The sequence below is a fragment of the Eulemur rufifrons genome, chromosome 19, assembly GCF_041146395.1.
Source record: "Eulemur rufifrons isolate Redbay chromosome 19, OSU_ERuf_1, whole genome shotgun sequence".
NCBI lineage: Eukaryota > Metazoa > Chordata > Mammalia > Primates > Lemuridae > Eulemur > Eulemur rufifrons.
The window spans coordinates 48,777,371-48,801,724 of NC_091001.1; the positions used below are offsets into that span (position 1 = coordinate 48,777,371).

The 24,354-nt window shown below is 41.3% G+C and overlaps 1 protein-coding gene across 1 annotated transcript in view; it reads right to left on the reverse strand.

The window, feature by feature from the left end:
* Positions 1-23,518, reverse strand: part of KCMF1 (potassium channel modulatory factor 1) — a 66,400-nt gene extending 42,882 nt beyond the window's left edge. The window contains exon 1 of the mRNA XM_069494052.1: positions 23,316-23,518. Coding sequence (XP_069350153.1) covers positions 23,316-23,331 — 16 coding nt within the window. The 5' untranslated portion in view covers positions 23,332-23,518. The remainder of the gene's footprint in view (positions 1-23,315) is intronic.
* Positions 23,519-24,354: the final 836 nt, after the last annotated feature.

Here is a 24,354-nt window from a genome sequence, read left to right on the forward strand (position 1 = left end):
TGTTTTCTCCACTTCCTCACAGTTACATACTTGCTATTCTTTTCATTTGCCCAGTTATCTTGCACCATGGTAAGGTCCTGTACTTGACCCTATTTTACACAATGTTTTTACTGGTGACTTAGAAAATGACAGCAAACATATTTATAAGTTTGTGCATAAAAGAAAAGTTACAATATTAGATGACAGAATAGATATCAAGAGAGAAAAATGTGTGTGCAAAACAAGATGAATTCTAAAAGCAATTCATATAAAGTCCTACCTTTGGATTAAACAGCAATTCATATGGCACAAAATTCTAGATGAATTAACTAAACAGAATCCCAGCTTCAGTATTAACCCAAGATGGGATGTAGTTGCGAAAACAGCCAGCAAATAAGCAAGCAAGCTTAGGCTGCATTAACAGCTGTACAAGATCCATAACTGTAATATTTCTACAACATTTTACTCTTGCCAGACCATATGTGAAGAACCACATTCAGTTCTGTGTGTCTTGTTTTAAAATGGGAAACAAGTATAGTAGTATATTGAAAGAATGGCAAAGTATCCAGAAACTGCACCAAGAGAAATTACGAAAGGACAAAATGGGCTCTTTAGCTGAAGAGCTGGGAATAAGCAATGCTGAGGGGGGTGCTATAGCTTCATACAGAACTAGTAGGAAGATGCAGTGTACTCAGTTCTCTGTGTAGCAACTGAGGTCAAAAGCAGGAAGCACTAAATGCAACAAAGTATCCTGGATCCTGCAAGAGAAAAGGGATATTAGTGGGAAAAGGGGCACCTGAATAAACTCTAGAGTTTAGTTAGTAATAATGTACCAATGTTGGTTTCTTAGTTTTGACAAATGTGCAAGGTAATGCAAGATGTTAACATTAGGGGAAACAGGGTGAAGGGTGTGTATTGGGAAGTCTCTATCTTTGCAACTTTTTCCATAAATTTAAAATTATTCCAAAATAAAAAGTTAAAAAAAAATAAACAAGGGGGTAGATGGTTCAAAGGATGATTCTCTAACAGTACAGTGAAAGCTCTGTTAATGCATAGGTTATGTTCAGATATTAGAAGACAAACATGCTTTTGAAAGGATTTCTGCATATTTCATAGGACACTGGTACCATCTAAATTGGAGGGCAAATGAGCTTAGTAGGGCCATTAACATTTATCTTGGAGTCTGAAAACCAGAATGTAAACAACAAAGCTAACTGAAGGAGATCCATTAACACTAGGAAAGTAACAATTTTATATTTGCAATAATGCTGCAATTAATTCTCCTGCCAGTTTTGGGGAAGATGCCAAAGCTCACCATGGTTGGGTCAATAACAGATCGCATATATGACTGTGGTCCCATAAAATTAAAATACGGTATTTTTACTGTACCCTTTCTATGTTTAGACACACAAATAGTATTATGTTAAAACTGCCTACAGTATTCAGTACAGTAATGTGCTGTACAGGTTCAGTACCCTAGGAGCAATAGTTTGTGTCAGTATACTTCATGATGTTCACACCACAACAAAAACTGCCGAACAATGGATGCATTTCTCAGAATGATACCAGTTGGTAAGTGACACTTGCCTGTATAAGTGTTTTTCAAACTACAGTTCATGAACAAGTAAAATAAATTTAGTGACTGTAGCGCTCAACTTGGAGGCATCACCTCCACAGGGCATTCTGGAACTCTGTGGGGGGTATTTTTTGATTGTCACAATGGGGACCCTACTGGCACTATTGGGGAAAAGCACTAAAGGTACTAGGTATCTTGCAATGCACAGAAAATGTAATGAAGAATTATCCAGCATCCCAACAGGACTTTCCAAATCTCCTATGAGACATTCAAGAAGGAAACTAAAAAACAAACAGCAAAAAACAAAACTTTAAAATTATCTAAGCGTTAATACCTAATTAATTCCATTTTTCACATTCACCCAAAATATTTGCAGTTTTAGTAAAAACACTTGTTTTCCAGTATTTCCCAGGTATGCCACAACCCCACAAATTAAGATTGGTTTGCTTCATTTAGAACTTCACCAAAGACTGCTTAGCATTTCAGAGAATCTGACAATAAAGCTGTTTAGAGTAGCTGAGTTTCCAGTACAACATACCTGATCAGCCTTTCACAGCAATAACTTCCAAATATGTAACACAGACTTTTCTAAATAGACTGATTTCCAAACATTATTAAATTAGTAGGATTTATGAAACACAGGGTTCCTGTGAAAATATATTAATATAAAAACATTCATATCAATGTCATCCTATTTATATTTAATTTTTTATGACAATGACTAGAAAGCTATGCTGTAAAAATAGTGAACTTATTTGTTTTGGTGTTGCTATTATTTTTCTCTTTTTACTCTAACAATATCCCCTGAAGTCTACCACACAGCTGTTACTGTTTCTTTTTCCAATCCATCCTCTGTTCCTCAATGCCTATCAAAGAATATGCTCTGTAGGGTTTTTTTTTTTGAGGCAGAGTCTCACTCTGTTGCCCAGGCTAGAGTGCCGTGGCATCAGCCTCACTCACAGCAACCTCAAACTTCCGGGCTCAAGCAATCCTTCTGCCTCAGCCTCCCGAGTAGCTGGGACTACAGGCATGTGCCACCATTAGTTGTCCAGCTAATTTTCTTTCTACTTTTAGTAGAGATGGGGTCTCGCTCTTGCTCAGGCTGGTCTCAAACTCCTGACCTTGAGCAATCCTCCCACCTCGGACTCCCAGAGTGCTAGGATTACAAGTGTGAGCCACCGCGCCGGGCCTATAGCGGGTTTTAAGTACCAGAAGCTCAATGTAGATTGGTAACAGTGGGTTCCAGGTTTTCCGTAAGATTTCCTGCTCCCTTGGTCTCATGTCAGCTCATTTCACAGGGAATTATTTTGACCTTACACTTATAAATAAGGTGAAACTCATTGGTGACTATGTGATATTACTTTTATTTCTCCATGTTGACAGTCCATAATTTGTCTTATGGTATCCCCACATCAAATAAGGTTATTTCCCCCTTTCTGTTATCATATATTAATACAAATAATTATTTTTATTTATATTAACAATTTTCTTTCTAGTAACTACCCCATATCTCTAACTATTTCCTATACTATAGTGTAGGAAAATGAAAGATCTTCTGCTCTTATTTCTTTTAAATCCAAAGTTATTTATTGTAAAGAGGTACAGGTACTCAACTACTTCACTGTAATGTCTAACTGTAAAGACATATATATCAACTTTATTTTAGGCTAATCAGCAGGTGTTAAAATATTTGTTATAAAAATAAACGAGGCACTGAGTTTGGGTCTGACAGGGTTGAGAATCACTAATTTAGTGGCTCTCAACCAGAATTTCTTAAAAATAGAATTGAAAATTATCAGACTATACTGTACTAGTTAGGGTATTATTTCATGAAACTTTTGTTTCAATTATGTGTGTTTTCTGGAGGCTACAAAAATGTATTTTTTGCTGTAAGTCAAGATCAAGTAAGTTTGCAAGCCACTATTAAAGTACTCCCCCAACCCCAAGGCCTTTCAACACTTGGAGATGAGGCACAGTAACTGAGCAGACCACACTACTCAACAATTCTCCTATCTCACACTCCTGCTTCCTTAACGAAGATCTCTTCCCCTCTTGGGCCCTAGTCTTACTCTGTGATCCATTTCCCACCTCCCCACTGTCCCATGTCCTCCTTTCTCTAAGGTGAATGCATTCACATCGCCCACTTCCACATTTATGCTTTCAAGTCACTTCCTGAATTGTTTTTTTACCTTTTCTGTCTTAAAAGCAAACAAAAAATTATGGGCATGGCAGTGGCCTTTTTAGACATGATGGAATCCAGAAGGCATAAAGAAAAGCCAGAGGATATATCTACAATAAAAATGAAATCCTTTGAGGGAAGCAAGACACTACATATAAGCCAAATGAGAATGGGAGAAAAGTCCTAGAATATCAAAGAAGCTTAACATCCTTCAGACCTGCAACAATCAGGGAGAAACAAGCAATTCTATGAGGGCGGGAGAAAGTGAGTACAACAAACAATTTTAAACAAAACTAAGTTGTATACCTATCCCAGGACCCAGTAATTGTCACTACTAACTACAGTTATGCACCACATAACATTCTGGTCAACAACAGACCACATGTACAACAGTGGTCTCATAAGATTACATACTTTTACTGTACCTTTTCTATGTTTAGACACATAAATACTTACCAGTGTGTTACAACTGCCTACAGCATTCAGTACAGTAACATGCTGTACAGGTTTGTAGCCCAGGAGCAACAGGCTACACCATACAGCCTAGGTGTGTAGTAGGCTACACTATCTAGGTTTATGTAAGTATATTCTATGATGTTCATACAACAATGAATCACCTAATGACGTGTTTCTCAGAACCTGTCCCCACCATTAAGTGACACATGACTGTACATACCATACCCGGTTATTAAATTACCTCATTAATTCTAATAATTTTTAAAGAGTCTCAGGTGTTTTAGATATAAAGTAGTATCAGGAAAAAGATATAATTTTTACCTCTTATTTTCAAATGTTTTTTTCTACTGGTTATTTGATTTCTTGTCTTTTATTACATTCACTTGACCAGTGGTTCTTAATGAGGATGTTATTACTTCCTAGAGGGTATTATGAAAATTTCGTTGTCACAATGACTGGGTGTCATTTTGGCATTTGGGAGGTCATCGCCAGGGATTCTAGACACCTGCAGTGTTATGCACAATACTATACAATGAAGAAATGTCTCACCTTGCACATGACTTTCAAATATCCCAACAGAAAAACCTGTTTAAAACTGAGTTTAGAAGCTAACTCAATTTTACGTATAGATATTTAAGTATTTTTGCATGATTTTAACATACATGGAAATCATCAGTAATACAATTGTTTGGGTTAAACTGTTTGGAACATGACATCATGAGTTGTTCAAAAAGAAAAGACACTGATGGCAACACTGTGTTATTTCAACGGTCAATACAACAAGTCTGTCAAGGATTTGCATTTGAAGCTATCACATTCATAGTGATCCTGCATGTATGTACAAGTATCTATCTTCATTATTTCCTTTAAATAATTATTGCTGAGCATTTATATCTTGAAAGATGTATTATTTTATGTTTTTTCTTTTATATTAAAGCATTCTAGTGATTTCTTTAAAGTATGTGAGTAAGAGTTCTTTACAGAAGAATTCCAATGAATAAACACAGAGAAAAATGGTAAGAGTTGGAAAGTCAACATCTTGCAATCACTATGAAACACATCAGTGACCACCAATGGAGTGACAGCCTGACATCTGAACCCCCTGAGACAAACAGACATTACGGGCCTCTCGGTGTGATGTAATAATAAATATAATACTAATATTTTTAAAATAAACTATCCAGCACCTATGAAATATTCCTACCAAACAAAAACCTAAATCAAGCTTCTAGAAGTGAGTACCACTTAAAAGAAATACGGGGCATGAAAGGATATGTTAAAATGCAATCCAGACTGTGGGAAGTACCATCAAAGAAATGATCCAGTTTTTTCAACAAATAAATAAGATTTTTAAAAGAGGGGAGGGCTGTTATAAATTAATAGACATCCTAAAGGACCTATCAACCAAATGTGATATGCGACGTTATTTGGATCCTGATTTTAAGAAACTAAATTCAAAAAAACGTATTTGACAAATGGGAAAAGTGAATATGAACTAAGTATTAGATACCTATCCATTACAGATAAATACTGAAATATTTATGAGTAAAATGATATATGGGTCTGGAATTTGCTTTAAAATATTCAAACTAAAAAATGGGGGGGCGATAGGAATCAATATAAAAATGACAAAATGTTGATGTGAAGCTGGATAATACAACATGAAGTATATTATCTCCATGTTAATCTTGTTTTAAAAAATATCTTATAACAGAAAAAAGTGATACAGAATCATTTCAGTCACCCTCTCTGTATTCCAGGTTGACACTAACCTAGGGATCAATACTCTAATGAGCTACTCAATCAGTGGTAAGTCCCTCTTATATCATCATCCAACACAACTATCATGTCCATGAGGACAATGATGGTCTTTGATATACTCTAATAAAGGAAAGATACTGTCTATGGTGATGCTTTGATATACCAACTCAGAAGCCCGGTCAAAAAAAGATGTAACTTTGGTATGCTTGGTCTTGGTACATCTTCAGTGGATCCTAATCACTACCATTTTTCATGGGTCCTTTCCTTAGCAAAACTGTTCTTTTCACTGTTCATAAATTCTTCCTTGTGTTTTCCTACCTCAGCTGCCTCCTTACACATGCGTAGGCCTGGAATGTCTATCAGCTTCTACTCTAACCAGACAAGTCTCTTCTCCACAAAGCTTGTTCGAATCCCTTCTCCTCAGTCCCCTGGCCTTCATCTGAACATACTCTGAATTCACAGAATGTCAGAAAAGGAAGAGACTATTCACAGCTCTCACTGTCTTATTAACATAATTTTAAACAGGTTAAGCCTAGTAATATATTTTTAATTTTTGCACTTCCCTGTTAGAATGAAAATTCCTAGAGGGCACAGACCATACCTAAGGAAACACACCTTGTACATTGTTATCATTCAAATTATATGCAAAGTCACCACAAATAAGTATGTGAGGTAATATGTATATTAATTAGCTCAATTTAGCCATTCCACAATGTACATACATTTCAAAACATCATGTACACAATAGATACAATTTGTCAATTAAGAAATATATATATAAATAGGCTGGGAGTGGGGGCTCACACCTGTAATCCCAACACTTTGGGAAGGCCAAAGCAGGAGGATTGCTTGAGGCCAGAAATTCAAGACCAGCCTGAGTAACATAGGGAGACCCTGTCTATACAAAAAATAAAAAAAATTAGCCAGGTGTGGTGGCACATGCCTGTAGTCACAGCTACTTAGGAGGCTGATCAAGAGATCTCCTGAGCCCAGGAATTCAAGGCTGCAGTGAGCTATGATCATGCCACTGTACTCCAGCCTGGGCAACAGAGCAAGACCCTGTCTTGGGAAGGGGGAAAATATATATGTATAATTTTTAAAAAATTGTATGTGAAGTCTTTATAAGGATGGTAGGCAGCAATTTTCTGTACACAAAATGAAAATGATGTAGATAGTTACCAATAGCTAAAACAATGAGTGCTTACTATGTGCTAGGCACTACTCTGAACACTTTATACATAATAATCATCAAATACAACCACTCTCTAAGTTTACTAAACATTTTGCCCATTTCATGAAATGATACACAGAAAGATAAATAACTTACCCAACCAAGGTCAAGGTTAGTAAGTGACCAGGCTGGGGTTTGAACCAAGGCAGTCTAGCACCAAAGTTCCATTCCTAACTTCACTATTCAGCATCTCAGGAAAAACTTAAGAGTAAACAGAAGAACTTTATCTACTGTAAAAGTATGGCCTTAGGGTATCTACGAACTAATAAATTCTCTCCGAAAATGCAGTTTTGGGTCTCTCATACCAGCAGCATATGCAGTAGAAAGCGGGCTGAAATAATAGTCACAGGATCTGGATTCTAGTCCTGACTTTGTTGCTAACTGGGAGTATGATGTCAAGTTGTATGACTCAGCCTTTCTAGATCACAGCTGGAGGGAGAGGTAGGAAAAGGGGAGGGGGAGGAGGCTACTGCAACTGATTTCCTTCTGGACCAAAAGGTCTATTATTCTACCTTCCTCTTGGTTTTATTGGAAAGAAAAGAACTAAAATAAACTAATTCATTATCCAGCTGCCAAACTGGCCTAATTCCCACAACGAGATTTCCAGGCCTGGACCTGTATCACTGTAGCACTGGCATAGAAGATACACTGGGCTTTCTACGTCTTTGCTCCCTTTCTTCTGCTACTGTGGGCGAAAAGACAAGGTTCACAGGCCACCAAACTTATGTTTACCTAATAAAAGGTTTAAACAGAAGAGAAAGGCAACATAATCACATCAAGTCTAAGATTCCTAATGATACTGCTGAGCAGTATTGATTCACATTCCAATCTGTTCATTCCAATGGCCTATACATCTCCACTTGAACATCTAACAGACATCTCTAACTTAACAGGGTTGCAACAGAACTCTTGACCCCTACCCTCCAAATATTTCTCCGCTCCTCCTGCCTTCCCCATCTCAGTAAATGATCCTTTTCTCTAACCACTTGCTTCTCCAAGGATGACCTAGCTGTCATCCCTGATTCCTCTTTCTCCCCCTACACTGTACCAGCAAGTCCTGTTGGCTGCACCTTCAAAATACACTGGGGACAGATCACCTCTTCTCATCACTGTCATGTCTTCCCCCTAGCTCAAGCCACTTTAATCTTTTGCCTAAAGTAGCCTCCCAACTGGTCTTCCTGCCTTCTACTCTTGCCTCCCTTCACCCTGCAGCTAGAATGATCTCTTAAACACAGATCAGGTTAAGTCCACTGGGTTCTGAGTAAGAATTAAATTCAAATTCCTCACCATAGCCTATAATGCCCCATATAATCTGAACCCAACCTATCCCTAACTCCTCTTTTCTACTTCTCCACTTTGCCTAGCTCCAATCACCCTGTTGTTCCTCACACCCCAGGGTTTTTATACTTGATAAAGACTCTCCTCCAACATCACCTCCTCTGAAAGGCCTTTCCTAACCATCCTTTCTAAAATAGTCACACAGACCACTCATCACTTTTCATGGTTATTCAATCCTTATTTTCTTGCTCTGCTTTATTTTCTCCAGAATATTTATCACCATACAAAATTATATGTTTCATTTCTACCTCTACCCCTCACCCCTAATCTCCACTAAAATATAAGCTCTACAATGACAACAACTTTCTCTTATCTTTCATCCTATCTCCAGCTTCAATGACAGTGCCTGGCACAGTACTTGTTGAAAGAATGAATTTTCCCAGTCTCTATTCTGTGCCAAAAGTTGCACTAGGTGCTAGAAATACTTTTCTAGCTGTTGTCATCTCTGCTTCTCTTCACAGCTGAACCTTTGGGTAGTGTCCCCAATTTCTCATGTTCATTCAGGATTTAACACACAGCAATCTGGGCTCTAGCCCACTCCTTTGAAGCTACTCATTAAGTTCCACAACTCTTCCCACTCCAATGACTCAAGACAATGAACACTTCATTCCTTATCTTCTTGGCCTTTCTGCAGTGATATCAACCATATCCTCCTTCAGGAAAGTCACCTTCCTAAATTTTAATACCAATACTGTCTCTTGGACCTCCTACTTTCCTGGCTGTGGCCATGCATTCAGTCTCCTGCTCTCTCAATGGCGTGTGTCCTCCATGGTTTAATGATCAGTCTCCTGATCTTCTCAGTCCATGTGTTCTCACCACCCCTGAGCAATCACACTCTACTACTATGGATTTTTCTTAGCCCAGACTTCATGTTCATATATTCGACTCCCCCTGGACATTTCTACCTGGATGTCCCTCAGGCACCTAAAACCCAACATGCTAAAAACCAGAGTCACTTTTCTATTTCCTGCTTCCTGCACTCACCCTCAAAGCATGCTTCTCTGTCCTCTATATGCATCTTGATAAATGCCCAACTAATCAAGCCAGAAACCTGAGTTTTCATAGACTTTTCATTTTTCTACAATCCCTAAGCCTAATCAATCACCAAATATGTCTCCTATTTGCCCCTATAACTACAGCACTTATCTTGTGTGGTGGTAACTCACCTGTGCCCCTCCTGACTTCCTCCCTGCAAATCTATATCCTAGAACACATCTTTCTAAAACACAAAGATCAGACCATGTTACTCCTTGGCTTAAAATTTCCTAAAAACTCACTCCCCATTGCTCTATCCTCTTGACAAAGTTCATTTCCTGGCATCAGCCCCTCCCTTTCTGCCCCAGTAATGCTATGCCTTCCCCTATACCATAAGCCTAGTAATCCATCACTAATACTCTTTTTGAGATGCCTTCATAAATTCATCCATGAAACTGTGGAGTCTCCCGTTATCTGTTCTTCCACTATATTCTGTAAATATAAATGTATTATAGTTCTTACTACACTGTACCATAATCACCTGTTTCATCTTAGAGGGCTGGAACTCCCCTTTGTCTTTTGTCTCCAGTGCCTAGCACATCTCTACATAGAGTAAGTATTCAATGTGTATTTATTAGATGAATGGATTAAAGCAGAGGTCAGCAAAACTACAGCCCATGGGCCAAATCTGGCCCACCATCTGTTTTTGAACAGCCTGCTAAGAATGGTTTTTACATTTTTAAATGATTGAAAAAGAAAACTTTAAAAAGAATAATATTTGGTGGTGCCTGAAAATTATATGAAATTCAAATTTCAGTGCTGACAAAGATGTACTGGATCATAGCCATGTTCATTTGTTTACATACTGTCCTATGGTTGCTTTCATCATACTACAACAGCAGAGTGGAGTAACTGCAATCAAGACCATATGACCCACAAAGCCACATTTACTATTTGGCCCCATACAAGAAAGTTTGACGACCTCTGAATTAAATATGAATGAACATGGGCTTTGGTTTCTGACATAATTTGATTCAAAACTCTGGCTTTAACCATTTACTATCTGTGTGACCTGGGACAAATAAACTAACCTCTCTGAGACTCAACTTCCTAATCTGTAAAACAGAATAACATATACCTTACCGGTTTGATTTGAAATTTTAATAAGCCTTCTAACTGAGGTCCCTTCTCTAGGAACCAATCTAAAAGTTCCTGGTACGGAGCATAAACTTCATGTTGAGAACTCAGGCCTGGGTTTGAATTCCAGCTCTATCACATCCTTTGTCACCTTGAGCTAGGTACTTAACTTCTCAGTGCACTAATTTCCTTATCTATAAAACTAGGATAATAATATATATCTCATAGGACTGTTGTGAGATGTTGGTACCTGTGAAACACTGACAACTTGCCTGGTACACAGTAAGCATTCGATAAATACTACTAGTAACACAGCAGATGCTTGGTTAATGTTAGTTTCTCTCCCTCCCACCTCCATTCTCAAGAAGCCTACATTTAAAAGAGACAGGAAAGGCAGTCAATACTTGCACGACAGGTGCTAATATAGAAGATGGCTTCCAAGTCAATATACGACAGTCGTCCTCTTAGCTCTCTGATTGCTTTTATTCTGAACTACTTCTCTGTCCCTTGTTCCTAAATATGACCTCACTTCTCCCTACCCTATGCTTTCTTCCTTAGAAATCTGGGCAATCCCCAGGCTTCAATGTAGAGGGCCATACAATTCGTATCTCTGGCCCCAATTTCTGTCCCCTGAGCCCCAGTGTAGTATCTCCCAATTTCTGATTTCTATCTAATGGCCTACCATCACCTTAATTCAAAATGTCAAAAGCTGAAAATCATTCTTTTTCCTTTCTCTCCCCTCCTATCTTCCCAATTTACTTGAAGAACCTGCTATTCTTCCAGTACTCTGGCTGGTTGTCCTGCAATTATACTTTATTTCTTGTTCTCTCACGATGAGATTTTCCATCTTAAGTCATCTTTTTCCTGTCTGTTCCTACTGCCATTGACTAATGCAGACCCTTTTTATTTGAAGCTCATTCCAGCAGAAAGCCTCTAACTGGTCTCCCTGCCACAGGCACCAATCTATCCCTCACATACTACCACACCAATCTTCCTAAAATACACCACTTTTCCTTGTTCTCTTTCTCTGTTTAAAAGTTTTGGTACAGGCCGGCGTGGTGGCTCACGCCTGTAATCCTAGCACTCTGGGAGGCCGAGGCGGGTGGATAGCTCGAGGTCAGGAGTTCGAGACCAGCCTGAGCAAGAGCAAGACCCCCGTCTCTACTAAAAATAGAAAGAAATTATCTGGCCAACTAAAACATATATAGAAAAAATTAGCCGGGCATGGTGGCGCATGCCTGTAGTCCCAGCTACCCGGGAGGCTGAGGCAGGAGGATCGCTTAAGCCCAGGAGTTTGAGGTTGCTGTGAGCTAGGCTGACGCCACGGCACTCACTCTAGCCCGGGCAACAGAGTGAGACTCTGTCTCAAAAACAAACAAACAAACAAAGAAAACCAGTTTTGGTACACTACCCTCTTTACTCATCCCATAATCTATATGGAAAAAAGACAACATTAACCTTTACGTGGCAATCAAAATCCTTCACTTATTTACCTTGCTCCAACCCCCATTTCTAATTTTATCTCCCATGATAAAAAATACCATCACATTACATTCACACACACAGGGCTTCATCTAGCTTAGAAAACCTTGCATGCACTGGCATTTCATCTCCACAACAACCCTGTAGAGAAGCTAAACAGGCATCAGTGTCCCTTCTTTTACGCATGAGAAAACAGACTTCTAGCACTGAACCGGAAGTCAGAACAAATGGCTCCTTGTCCCACTTCTCCCTTGGAACCTTAGGTAGTCAATCAATCTTTCTAATATGCCTCATTTCCACCACTTACATACAGGAGTCTTCTGTTCCAGAAACTCTGGTCTCCTTACTATTGTCCCACCCACCTCTCTCCAATACACCTCATGTTTTCTTAGCTCTGCAGTTTACCTGCTACCCATTCTCTCACTTGGTAGACACCCCTTCCCAACTATGCCTATAAAAATACAGTATTTTTTCAATTCTTGAGTTTAAATGCCAGCTGTTTGGAAATCCCTTCTCTGACACCCAAATACACCTTGTTCCATTTGCCAATACTACAGAACTTGTAGTAAACGATTTGACACTTTTTATTGCCCCAGTCATACCACAGCTTTTTTACATGCTTAGATCTTACCGCTTCAGTCATACCATATACCCCTTTAAGAGAAAAAAAAATCTAAGTTTGCTATATATCTCACAGTACCTATCATAATACCTTTCACATAAAACTCAAAGTTTTGGATTAGACAGCCTGCACCAGTGTTTTTCAATAGCAGGTTACAACCTATGAGTAGAATATGAAATCAATCTAGAAGGTCACAAAAAACAGTGTTTTCAATGAAACAAAATTAGAAAGAGCGTATCAAGGCCAGGTGCCGGTGGCTTACACCTATAATCCTAGCACTCTGGGAGGCTGAGGTGGAGGATTGCTTGAGGTCAGGAGTTTGAAACCAGCTGAGCAAGAGTGAGATCCCATCTCTATCAACAAAAATAGAAAAACTAGCAGGGCATGGTGGCACATGCCTGTAGTTGCAACTATTACTCGGGAGACTGAGGCGAGAGGGTAATTTGAACCCTGGAGTTTGAAGATGCAGTGAACTATGATGATGCCACTGCACTCTAGTCAGGGTGACAGAGTGAGATTCTGCCTCCAAAAAAAAAAAAAAAAGAAAAAAGAAATATATCTTTCAAGGAAAAATAAGTACTATTTTGCAAAACTCTTGCTTCATTACATACATACATGACTACTGAATCAGAATATAAAATACTACTTTTTTTTTTTTAAGTTTGAAAGCTGCTAATGTAGCCAACCCAATTTCTAGGCTCAAGGGCTTTTCATTCAAACCAGGGAGATCTGCTCTTCACCAAACATCACACCTTCCAGGAAACCTCAGCTACATAGAGTACATACATACATGGAGACTGAGGAAGACAAAGCTTAAAAGAGTGATAAATGAACTGGGCGCGGTGGCTCATGACTGCAATCCTAGCACTCTGGGAGGCCGAGGCGGGCAGATCGTTTGAGCTCAGGAGTTCGAGAACAGCCTGAGCAAGAGCGAGACCCCGTCTCTACTAAAAATAGAAAGAAATTATATAGACAACTAAAAATATATCTATATAAAATTAACCGGGCATAGTGGTGCATGCCTGTAGTCCCAGCTACTCGGGAGGCTGAGGCAGAAGGATTGCTTGAGGCTCAGGAGTTTGAGATTGCTGTGAGTAGGCTGACACCATGGCACTCTAGCCCAGGCAACAGAGTGGGACTCTGTCTCAAAAAAAAAAAAAGTGATAAACGTAAGGTAAAAAAAAAGTGTATAAAGAAATGTTTCTTAGAGATGCTTGGAACAACACTTTCTAGCCTCTGCCATCTGTTTAACAAAAAAGACTCTGCTATAGAAGCAGGGCTTCTAAAGTGTGTTTCTCAAAGCACTCACAGTACAACAGTCCTCACTGCAGCCTACACTACAATGGCGTGCAGGATCTGGCCCTGACTATGCCAACTAGATTTCCCTTTTGAACTCAATCACTGCCCTCCAGCCACACAGCCTCTCTGCCATTCCAAGAACATTCCAGATTTCAGGGCCTCTGCACTTGCTCTATCTTCAGCCATATCCTTTCTCCTTTAAATATCTCTCACTTAATTCAGGTTTTTCTTTAAATGTCTCATCTTTAGATAGGGTGGTCAGGAAGCCCCAAACTCTATACATTGCTAAAGTAGGTTAAAAATAATTTTAAGGTGGAAAACAAATGTAAAATCTAGGTTTTCTAGAGAGAAACTGAAGCAGAAATGCAGAACATTAATGAACGGCCCAATAGCAGAAGGCAACACTGCATCAAGATGTACCTACAAAAAGAGGCAGCTTATGACAAAAAGATGAACTAGCAGACCTGCAATGCACAAGTCTAAAGATCAGATATTTCTGATGAAAATTTGGCAACTAAACTAAAATGTGCTGGATATAAAATTGAAGACTTAAGACTTGGTAAGAAAACATGAAAAAATATCTCATTAACAATTCTTACGTTAGTTACACGTTGAAATGATATTCTGGATATATGGATAGTTATTAAATTATTAAAATTAATTTTACTTCCTTTTAATTTTTTTGATGTAGCTGCCAGAGAATTCAAAATTACATATGTGGCCTGCATTAAATTTCTATTGGATAGCAATGGTCTGCTCCAATTCTGCATGTAGATTTGCTCTTTTCCATTGAGTGGCTCTTAAAAAGTTTGTAGGAAATGACCCAAAGCAATGAAGGAACATGAAGACATATATTATTGTATGTCTGACATGGAGTGAAGATCCTTTATCCTGGCCTAATATAGGAACACCTATATTCCTCATCCACTGCTCATCCACTGTCTCTTGAGGTTCTAATCACCATTTTTCCTAAGGAAAGGAAGATTAAGCCCATTTCTGTGACCAATATGTATCTACAGCCATACAAACAAACACACTGCACAGTTTGCATTCATTTCAAATTGTAATTAACTGTTTCAGAATTCGTAACAGGGCCAGTTAGGCTGAATGTCAAGATTTCTAAATATAAAAACTACCTGATTGCCATCCATTACCCAACCAACCTCAGCTCCCAGCATGTATTTCATTTTTACAGAAAAGAAGGGACACATCTGTAACAACTCCTTTACATAATCCCTGGCTGCTCTACATCAATGTCCTTAACTCCTAATTTAGAAAGCTTCTCATTTACTTGCACTGCCAAATCTCTACAACCATAGAGGACACCAAAGGAGAAGACAGGCAGACCAAGTATAAATTATTCTCGAGCAGTGGGAAACCTGTGGCCTTGGGGCCACATGTGGCTTTCTGGATCCTTGAGTGCAGCCTTTTAACTGAACCCAAATTTTACAGAACAAATCCTTTATTAAAAGGATTACATTCAATCAAGGGGCCACACATGGGGATCTGGAGGGCCACATGTGGCCTTGCGGCTGCAGGCTCTCCACCCTTGTAGGAATAATCTAGTTGAACATATGCAGATATGTATTGAGACTTCAGAATGACAGCACAGTTTAAGGAAACTACTGTTAGGGAAAGAAATGTACTGCTGGGCAGGATTAGAAATAATTGTGAAACATAAATGAAAATAAGCTTTAAAAAGGGGAGAGTGCACAAATATTGCCAAAACTTTAAAAATATTTATATGATTTAATTATCCTGTCATAAGACATAAGCTTCAAGGACTAATTCCAGCACGCTGGAAAACAGCCACAGCCTATGCATCAGCAAAGCATTTAATTCCCAAACATGTGTTTCAAACCCACCTAATATCATCCTCCTCCAACAAGGGGTCAATGACTTGTGGCTTGCGCTGGAGAGGACTTTGAGTGGTACTAGAGTAGGCAGTCCATAAATATTCACTGAACGAACCAGAAAACTCACACACATAGTGCAACTAATATGCAGAGCCCATGGCCAGTTAATCTGAAACCAGAGCCAGAGGTAGAACAAAGCAGTATCCCTAGTCCCAAGCCATTCCCCCAGGAGTCAGCTCCCCTAAATTATTTTTGCCCTGTGTGGTTTATTCATCCCCTCTTACTTCTGAAAGTTCCACGTCCCTCTTAATCAGCTTCCCCAGATAAAAACAGAGAAGAGCATTTTCCAGCCTCACCATTTTTAGACAAGTAATAACATATCTATCTAACAATCACCCATAAGCCAGACACTGCGCTAGGTGATGAGGTACAAAGGTAAGTGTAACATTACACCTGCCCCTCAGGTACTTTGTGGGGGAGGCGGGCAAATAAACAATTATAGGATAAAAAATGCCTGGAGAATAAGGCAGGACTGCCACTGGAGGGACCCTTAACTTTGCTAACTGGAGAGGGTGACAGTCTTAAAAGGAACAATAAAAGGAAAGTCATAACTAAAAAATAAGTTATAGCCAAATACATCTGTGATGGTTCTAACAGTTAACTCATCAACTTAGTACTCTACAAAGTGACTCTCCTAATGAAAATCCTCTTAATATAGAAAAAGTTGAAGATCATGACACTGACACCTACTACCAGTAACAGAGAGAAAAAACCCACATAATTTGACAGAAGATAATGTGCAAACTTAATTAGTCATGATATCAAGAGGCTTCACCCACTTACTGTTCTGTCCCTCCTAGCTGAAGGTGACTCAAGTAACCCACTCTTGTGGTTTCAGTTGTTTTTTCTAGCAGCAGTGATGGATTTATAGGGAGACATACACACTTTCTCCCCAATACGCCTGTGGCCATTGGCAAAGTTTGCTGGACTGCTGGTTGGCACTGTGAGCACAGAAAAGACTAATTGGCCATTTATATGAACTAGATGGACCCACAACTCTGTTTTGTTACAATTCAGAAAGACAACAACTAAAAACAATTCAACAATTCAATTAGGCAGTAACCATGATTACCAAATGCTGGGAGGATCAAGAGGGAGGTGGCAGAGATGGCACTGTGGAAGGTGCCTAACAAGGCAATTCATGTCTTGCTCATTTCTCTGGACACAGAGTTTTCACCTCCTGGTACTCAGCTCTTGAGGACATCACACGCAGCACGAGAGCTAGTTTTCCTTTTCTGACACCCTATAGCTACAGCTCATTTCCAAGCTTCATACCCACCTTGCCTGTCTTTCTTCTGCCAACACCCACCTGGCCTCTTGTCTTTACCATCCCAAGAACACCGTCTTTTCCTGATTGCTCAATTCCTTCCCATGTAATATAGGTAATAATGTTCTCTTAGGAAACCGTCTGCTTTATCCCAGATATCTAACATGAATCAGGACAGGTCATACATATAAAAATTGCCACATTTTTAAAATGCTCTGATCTGTGTACCATTTAATGGCGCTTTCCTCAATTGTAATGAATAACTTCAATGACTGAAAAGAAATATACCCTATCATTTTAAGGAAATGAAAAACATCATGGCCCTCAGCACAACACTAAAATTAATACAAAATTAATCTTCTATAAACAAAGACTTATGAATAGTATTCTACTTTTAACTTTTATGAATATGAAGTGTAGGGAATGTTTCCTTTGAGTCTATATTCATGAAAGTAGCCCCGCAACAATATTTATAAAGTAATCAAAAAACATTATTTCTAGAATAACTCAACAATATCTTAACCTTCACCAAAAACAACTTTTAGAACTTCCAGTTTAAAAAACAAAAAACCTGGGCAAATGTATATGGTAGGTATTGTAAAGCTGATGTTTTAAAAGTTAATTTATGACTTATAAATACTTGGTTTTCTTTTTAAAAGACTGCAAGCCTAATATGAAGAGATTTGTTTGGTCACTTTACATCAGAAGTTTTGTAAGCTGCTACTGTGAAAAAGTTTTAGTATATTTAAACAAGATTGCCGCCAATATATCTTAAAATTCTAAGACTAGCGGGGTAAGGTGGCCCTTGCCTGTAGTAGTTCCAGCTACTCCAGAGGCTGAGGTGGGAGGATCGTTTGAGTCCAGGAGTTCGACCCCAGCCTGGGCAACATAGCCAGACCTTGTCTCTTAAAAAAATAAAATTCTAAGACTAAAAATTTCTTTCAAATTAAATTCCCAACTTAAAACAAAACAGTTATATTTTACTATTTTTTAACTTAAACGTGAATGTCAAAATATGGGGAAATGGGCTTCAAAATGAACTTTATATGAAATCATGAAATAAAGGACCCTATAAATTAAAATACAATGCATTTTCCCATAAATTTACATTCTTATCTATTCCCTACTGAAAGTCAAAGCAAATGTAATTCATGATTTATTGAAATGGAAAAAGTTTTAAGAATGTCATAATCTTTTAACAGATAAAAGTTAAAGTAAAATAAGTTGTAAGAAGATATGAGGGTAAGGACCTTATCAGTGGGAGTCAATTGTCAATTTATTTTTCTACAAAAAGGCAAAAGGTACCACATTAGAATCATGCACTAATTACCAGTCCTGGTTTTGTAGTCCCCTAAATCCTGAAACCAAAATTATTGCAATTCACTCTGGGATTGTCAGTATGTGTGTTTTTAGTGGCAGACATCATTTTCTGAGAAGAGAAAATTAAAATCTACCAAGAAAAGGTGGTACAACTTTCAAAAAGTTAGGACCGCCATTCTACAATGTATACATATTTCAAAACATCATGCTGTACATGATAAATATATACAATTTTTGCCAGTTAAAAAAATAAAAACCAAAAAAAAGGAACTACATGAATAGCCTACATAGTCTTGTACTTTACATTTTGAAAATAAATTATATTAAATGCTTTTGAGAATAGCATAACAATACGATCACCTGCCCATTTATCCACCAGCATTTTTATAAGTGAAAATCCTCCAAAAGCTAGGGGAATTATAAATCAGGTAAAGATAAGAACTCTATTTGAAATCTCAAACAATTTTACCCAAAATCAAGAGTGGTCCAGAAAGAAGGCACTCAAAAAAAGGTGTTAGGGGCAGTGCGGTGGCTCACGCCTGAAATCCTAGCACTTTGGGAGGCTGAGGTGGGAGGACCGCTTGAGGCCAGGAGTTCAAGGCCAGCCTGGGCAACATAGCAAGACCCCATATCTAAAAAAAAAAACAAAGAAAGAAAGAAAAATTAGCCAGACGTAGTGGTGTGTGCCCGTAGTCCCAGATACAAGGGAGGCTGAGGCAGGAGGATTGCTTAAGCCCATAGTTTGAGGTTGCTGTGAGCTGTATGATGACACCACTACACTCTAGCCTGGGCAACAGAGCAAGACCCTGCCTAAAAAAAAAAAAAAAAGTGTTAGATCACATTAGATTCCTTCCCCGAAATTGGGAAAAATTAGTCAGGAAAAAATGGTAATTATTTTGTCATCAATTGGTTTATCCCTTCCTTATGGCATGTTTCACATTGTGCCGTGGAAGCTCTGTACAAATGCATCTTCCCCACTAGACTTAAGGTGAAGACTTGTGCCTCATTCATTCATCCTCACATTCCTTGGTAACTAACAGAGTGCCTTATACATAGCAGTGACTGAAAAAGAGTTGAATTATTTAAAGCAATATATGTACACCTAAGTCCAGGTAATTAATTATGCTCCAATTCAAGGAAGAACATTCATAATTTCATTTTAGCTAATAAGCACTGTGTAATTTGATAAGTGTTTTTTTTAAATCTGCAAAGCCATTAAGTGGGTTTTAAGCCCTGAATAACATACTAATATTTTAAATGTATTCAAAAGAAAGTATGGTAGTGAGACATTTTAAAAAATACACAATTAAAATAATAATTGCTTTTGCTGTGTATAATACAGAACTAGACAGTGTTGGTATGGTGAACATAAAGTGACTGGGTGCTAATGTCTGTAAAATGTTTATTAACATGACAAAAACATTACAAAGTGAGTTAAAAACAGGCCCTGGAATTCTCCTTAGAAAAGTCATAATGGGCAAATAGAAAACTTAATTGATATTCTGCCATCTCCACTCAGATAGGGTCTTGAAGGTAAGGAGCCTGTTCCTTACCCCTAAGGAACAATTACTTCTATTCCAATCTACACAGTATTGCTGGAAACTGAGGTACAGAAGAACTGGTTCAGTCCATGAACTCAGTCACCATCCCCCAAGGAAATGATGGAATACTAAGCAGAGTAGGCCCTTTCTAGACTCCCAACAGTTCCAGTTCCATCAACTCTCTAAAGCTCTACTGTAGAGCAGAGGTAGGCAAACTATAGCCCGTGGGTCAAATCTGACCACCATCAATTTTATGTAGCCCTCAAGCTAAGAATGGTTTTTATACTTTTAAATGGTGGAGTGGGGGGATCAAATGTAGAATCATATTTTGTGACACATGAAAATTATAAGAAATCCAAATGTCAGTGTCCATAAATGAAATTTTAATTGGAACCCAGCCATGCTCACTCATGTTGTCTATAGCTGCCTTCGTACTACAGCGGCAGAGCTGACAGAGATCTCACAGCTCACTAAGCCTGTGTTTACTACTTGTCCCCTTACAGAAAAAGTATGCTGACCCCTGGTATAGAGCACTTCTCTATGCTCCTGGTTGCATCTCCTTTCTCAGAGGCAGTCCACTGCTTCACAAGGTTGGGCCTCCAAGCTTGACAGGTGTCCATCCTGGGGCTGTGCTGTCCAAGGTTACATCATTAATACAATCATATAATATAGTACAATTCATTAGAGTGGCACAAAGACAAAGTAACAAATTACTTGCACACAGAAGGCACTGCAAAGGAACCACCATGCAAGTACATTATAGCCAGCACAGTTCAGACCCTTTACCAGACTGCTACATCCAGTTCTGGGTCACATTACCAAAAGGAAACGAGGAGAACTACAGAGAATTTGGAGGGGCATAGATGATTAAGAGAGCTCAAAAATCATACCACTGAAGACACACTAAAAGAAATAGGATTAGTTGGTCCAAAAAAGATAAAAGTGAGAAAAGAACCGATAACAGTGAGGATGTGAAACTATATTTGCTGATAGGTCAAATTCTTATTGGTGACAATAATAGCAGTCTGAACTAATACTCCGAAAAACATATAGGTAACAAATAAAATGGGATTCATGAGGCTATTCCTGCTTTAGGCCATTAACTACTGGACCCTCGAAAGATAGTCACTTGTCAAATATTGTACTATAAATTTTCAACAGATGTATTTAGGAATGTTCCTTTTCAGAAATATCTGACATTAATACAAGATACCAGGAAAGGTGTGCTATTAATGTGCTGAGGTTCAGTAACATTCAGGTAACTACAAGGTAATATAAATTTCATAACCACGTGCATTTCCAAAGGACCAAACAGGGAAAAATGGGCTTAAATTATAGAATGTATATTACATTCAATAATGTTCCAACTATGGGATTTTAATTACTCCAACAGAGCACAAAGGGTGAAGGAATCTTCTTCCCAGGACAGCATTCAATTAGAATGCTCAGTCTGAAACTATATGGATGCTTTCTTAAAGCCAGGAGAATGGGTCTCAAACATTCTTACATGACTATGATTCTGTAATTTTAACTCTCCCAGTTCTTACGAGTAAGAGCCTGCAGCCATTGCTCACTTTCATTTTGCCTAAAGTGGTCAATGTTTACAGGACTAGAGTTAACAACTACAGTTTAAGTTTATTTTAATATCCCAAATTGAAATTTGATTATAACTCTAATTACAACTTTTTTAAATTACAGAGGCAGGATATATTTCCAGTAAGCAGATAAAATGGGAAAACAGGTATAGCTTCCAAATATTTCTATGTTCTTTTCAATGAAACTAAGTACCTCATTATTTCAAAATGTCCAACACTTGAACACAGTAAGTACTCAATAAATGCTTTGTGAAGACAATACAGTATACTTCCTATTAGTTCTGTAACTTCTGAAATATAGAAACCTTGAATACAAAATGTTCTTTGATTCAATCTCAACGTTGCAATTAGAAATGCAAATTCTGAAACTTACTCTAAATATAATTTTAATCAATCTGGGTTTTTCAACCTTGAGATTCTAATAAGGTCTGTATTTCCCAAAGAATACCCTTCCTTCCCACGGTGTGAAGCACACATTAATCTGACTCACTAAACTTTCTCCACTCCTACATCATCTATACAAGGATTTTAAAATCAGCAGTATACAATACTTTAAAGCCACTTCTAGAATCCTGCATTAACCTTACCAGGATTAACTTTTCGCCAAGTCTCTTAATACTTTTACTTAAAAACCTGTAGTAGTGAACAAAGAAAACACAACCCCCCTCCCCCTTTTCGAAACCATATGGCAGTAAATTAAAGTTAACTTATTTTTTACCAACTCAATGCCTATACATCGGCCCTAAACATCTTTCTCTTTGTGCCCTGGGACTGGGTTAGAGCTGTCTGCTTCTTTGCAACTGACCCAAACTGTGTTTTTAAATGGTACAACAAAGTCCAAAATGCCCCCTGACCATTAACAGACCTCACCATGGTCATTTACCAAAACCTAGTTTGGTAGGCAGCACACGCTGATGAGGGCCCTGGGGCAGGCCGTGAGCAAGCCCGCTCCGGCGGGGTGACTGAGCAGGGAGTTTGCTCGCCGCGGCCGGGTCGGATCCACCCCGGGAACTTGGTTACCCGAGCCCAGGGACGCGCCGAGGCCTAGCCGCGAGGCCAGGCGGGCTCCAGGCGGCGGGAGCTTCCCGTCCCCCGGCCGCAGAGCCTTCCCGCCCGCCCGCGGTCGCCCGCAGGCGGGGCACTCGCCGTCGTCTCCCGGCGACCGGACGCGCCCGCCAGGTCCCGGGTTGGCTCTTCTGCCTCCAGCCGCCGCCCGCGGCCCGGCTCTGCGACCGCACCGGGCCCTTCCGGGGCGGCGGGAGCGCTAGGCCGCGCCGGGGCCCGGGACTCCCGGGCCGGCCGGCCGGGCCTCGGCGTCCGGTATCAGTCCCGAGGGCCGGGCTCCCGCCGGTAACGGGCCCCGCCACCTCCCCTCCCCCTCCCCCGCCCCATGACAGTGCAAACCCTCCGGCCGCCCCGGCCGCCCCGCCTCCGGCACCAGGCCCAGCTCAGGGCCGCGGCCGTGGCGGCGGCAGCGGCGCCGCGGCTCTCCGCCCTCTCTTGCTCTCGGGGCCAGCGCCTCGGGCCCGGCTCGGGCTCGGCCAAAGTCTCTGCCGCTTCCCGGCCGCCCTCCGCGGCGCTGGTCCGGGCGGGGTAGGCCGAGGCCCGGGCGGTGGGGGTGGGGGCGGGGGCTCCTCTCACCTTCATGTCGGGACATCCTAGTTCAGACGGTGGCGGCGCGGCCCCTCCCGGGCTCCGGCTGCAGTGTCCCCCGCAGGGTCCCGGCGCTACCCGCGCCGGCCGGCCGACTCCCACTCGACTCCCGGGCTCGGCCGCGGGGGCGGGGTGGGCAGGGGAGCGCTCCCGCGGCGGCGGCGGCGGCGGCGGGGAGGCGGCGCGGGGCGGGAATGGGGCCGGGCCTGGCCGGGGCTGAGCTCCTCCAGGAGGCGGGTCCGACGCCGCGGCTCCGCCGGCGCCCGCCGTGACTCGGTCACTCTCGGGCCCGCCGGCTCCCGGCAGCGGCGCCGCGCTCCGCAAATCCCGCTCCTCCCCCGGCCCACCCCCCGCCCCTCTCCCCCGGCTCCCGGCCGCCGCCTCCTCCTCCTCCTCTTCCTCCTCCTCCGCCTCCTTCCGCCGCCCGCACGCCGGCCCCGCCTCTCGCTGCCCGCGCCGGGCCCAGCCGCCCGGAGGCCCCGCGGCCGCCGGTCGCGGCTGGAGAGGCGCGGCAGCGGCGGCTCGGGGCGCCGCGCTTGCCCGCGCTCGCCAGCAGGCCGCGGTCGGGCGCCCGAGCCCGGCCTCAGCCCGGCCGCTGCCTCGCAGCGCGTAGAGAGGAAGAGGAAATGCCCGGCGGCCGGCTCCCGTCGCTCGCCCGCCCTGCCTCAGCGACGCCCGCTTGCCCCGCCGCCCCCAGCCCTGCCTGGGACCTGTCTGGGCCCAGGCTGTAGGTGTCAGTCGCACTCGGCTGGGCTGACCGCAGCCGCTGGGTGCGGCCCGCCGGCGAGCTGCGACCCCAAGGGGCTCCTGTTCCCTGGTGCATGGGTGCCGGCGGGCAGCGAGCTCCCGCCTCGAGAAGAGGCCAAGGACCGCCTGGGGACGTGTGTTTGTGTTTATTTTTAAGCCAGGAGCCCAGAAGGGGAAGGCGGCCGGCCTCCAGTAGTCGCCCGGTGTTCCCCTGCCCGGTTAGTCGCGGTTGGGAGGGCGCGGGCGCAGGAGTGAAGCCGGAAGGCGGCCGGCCTTGGCT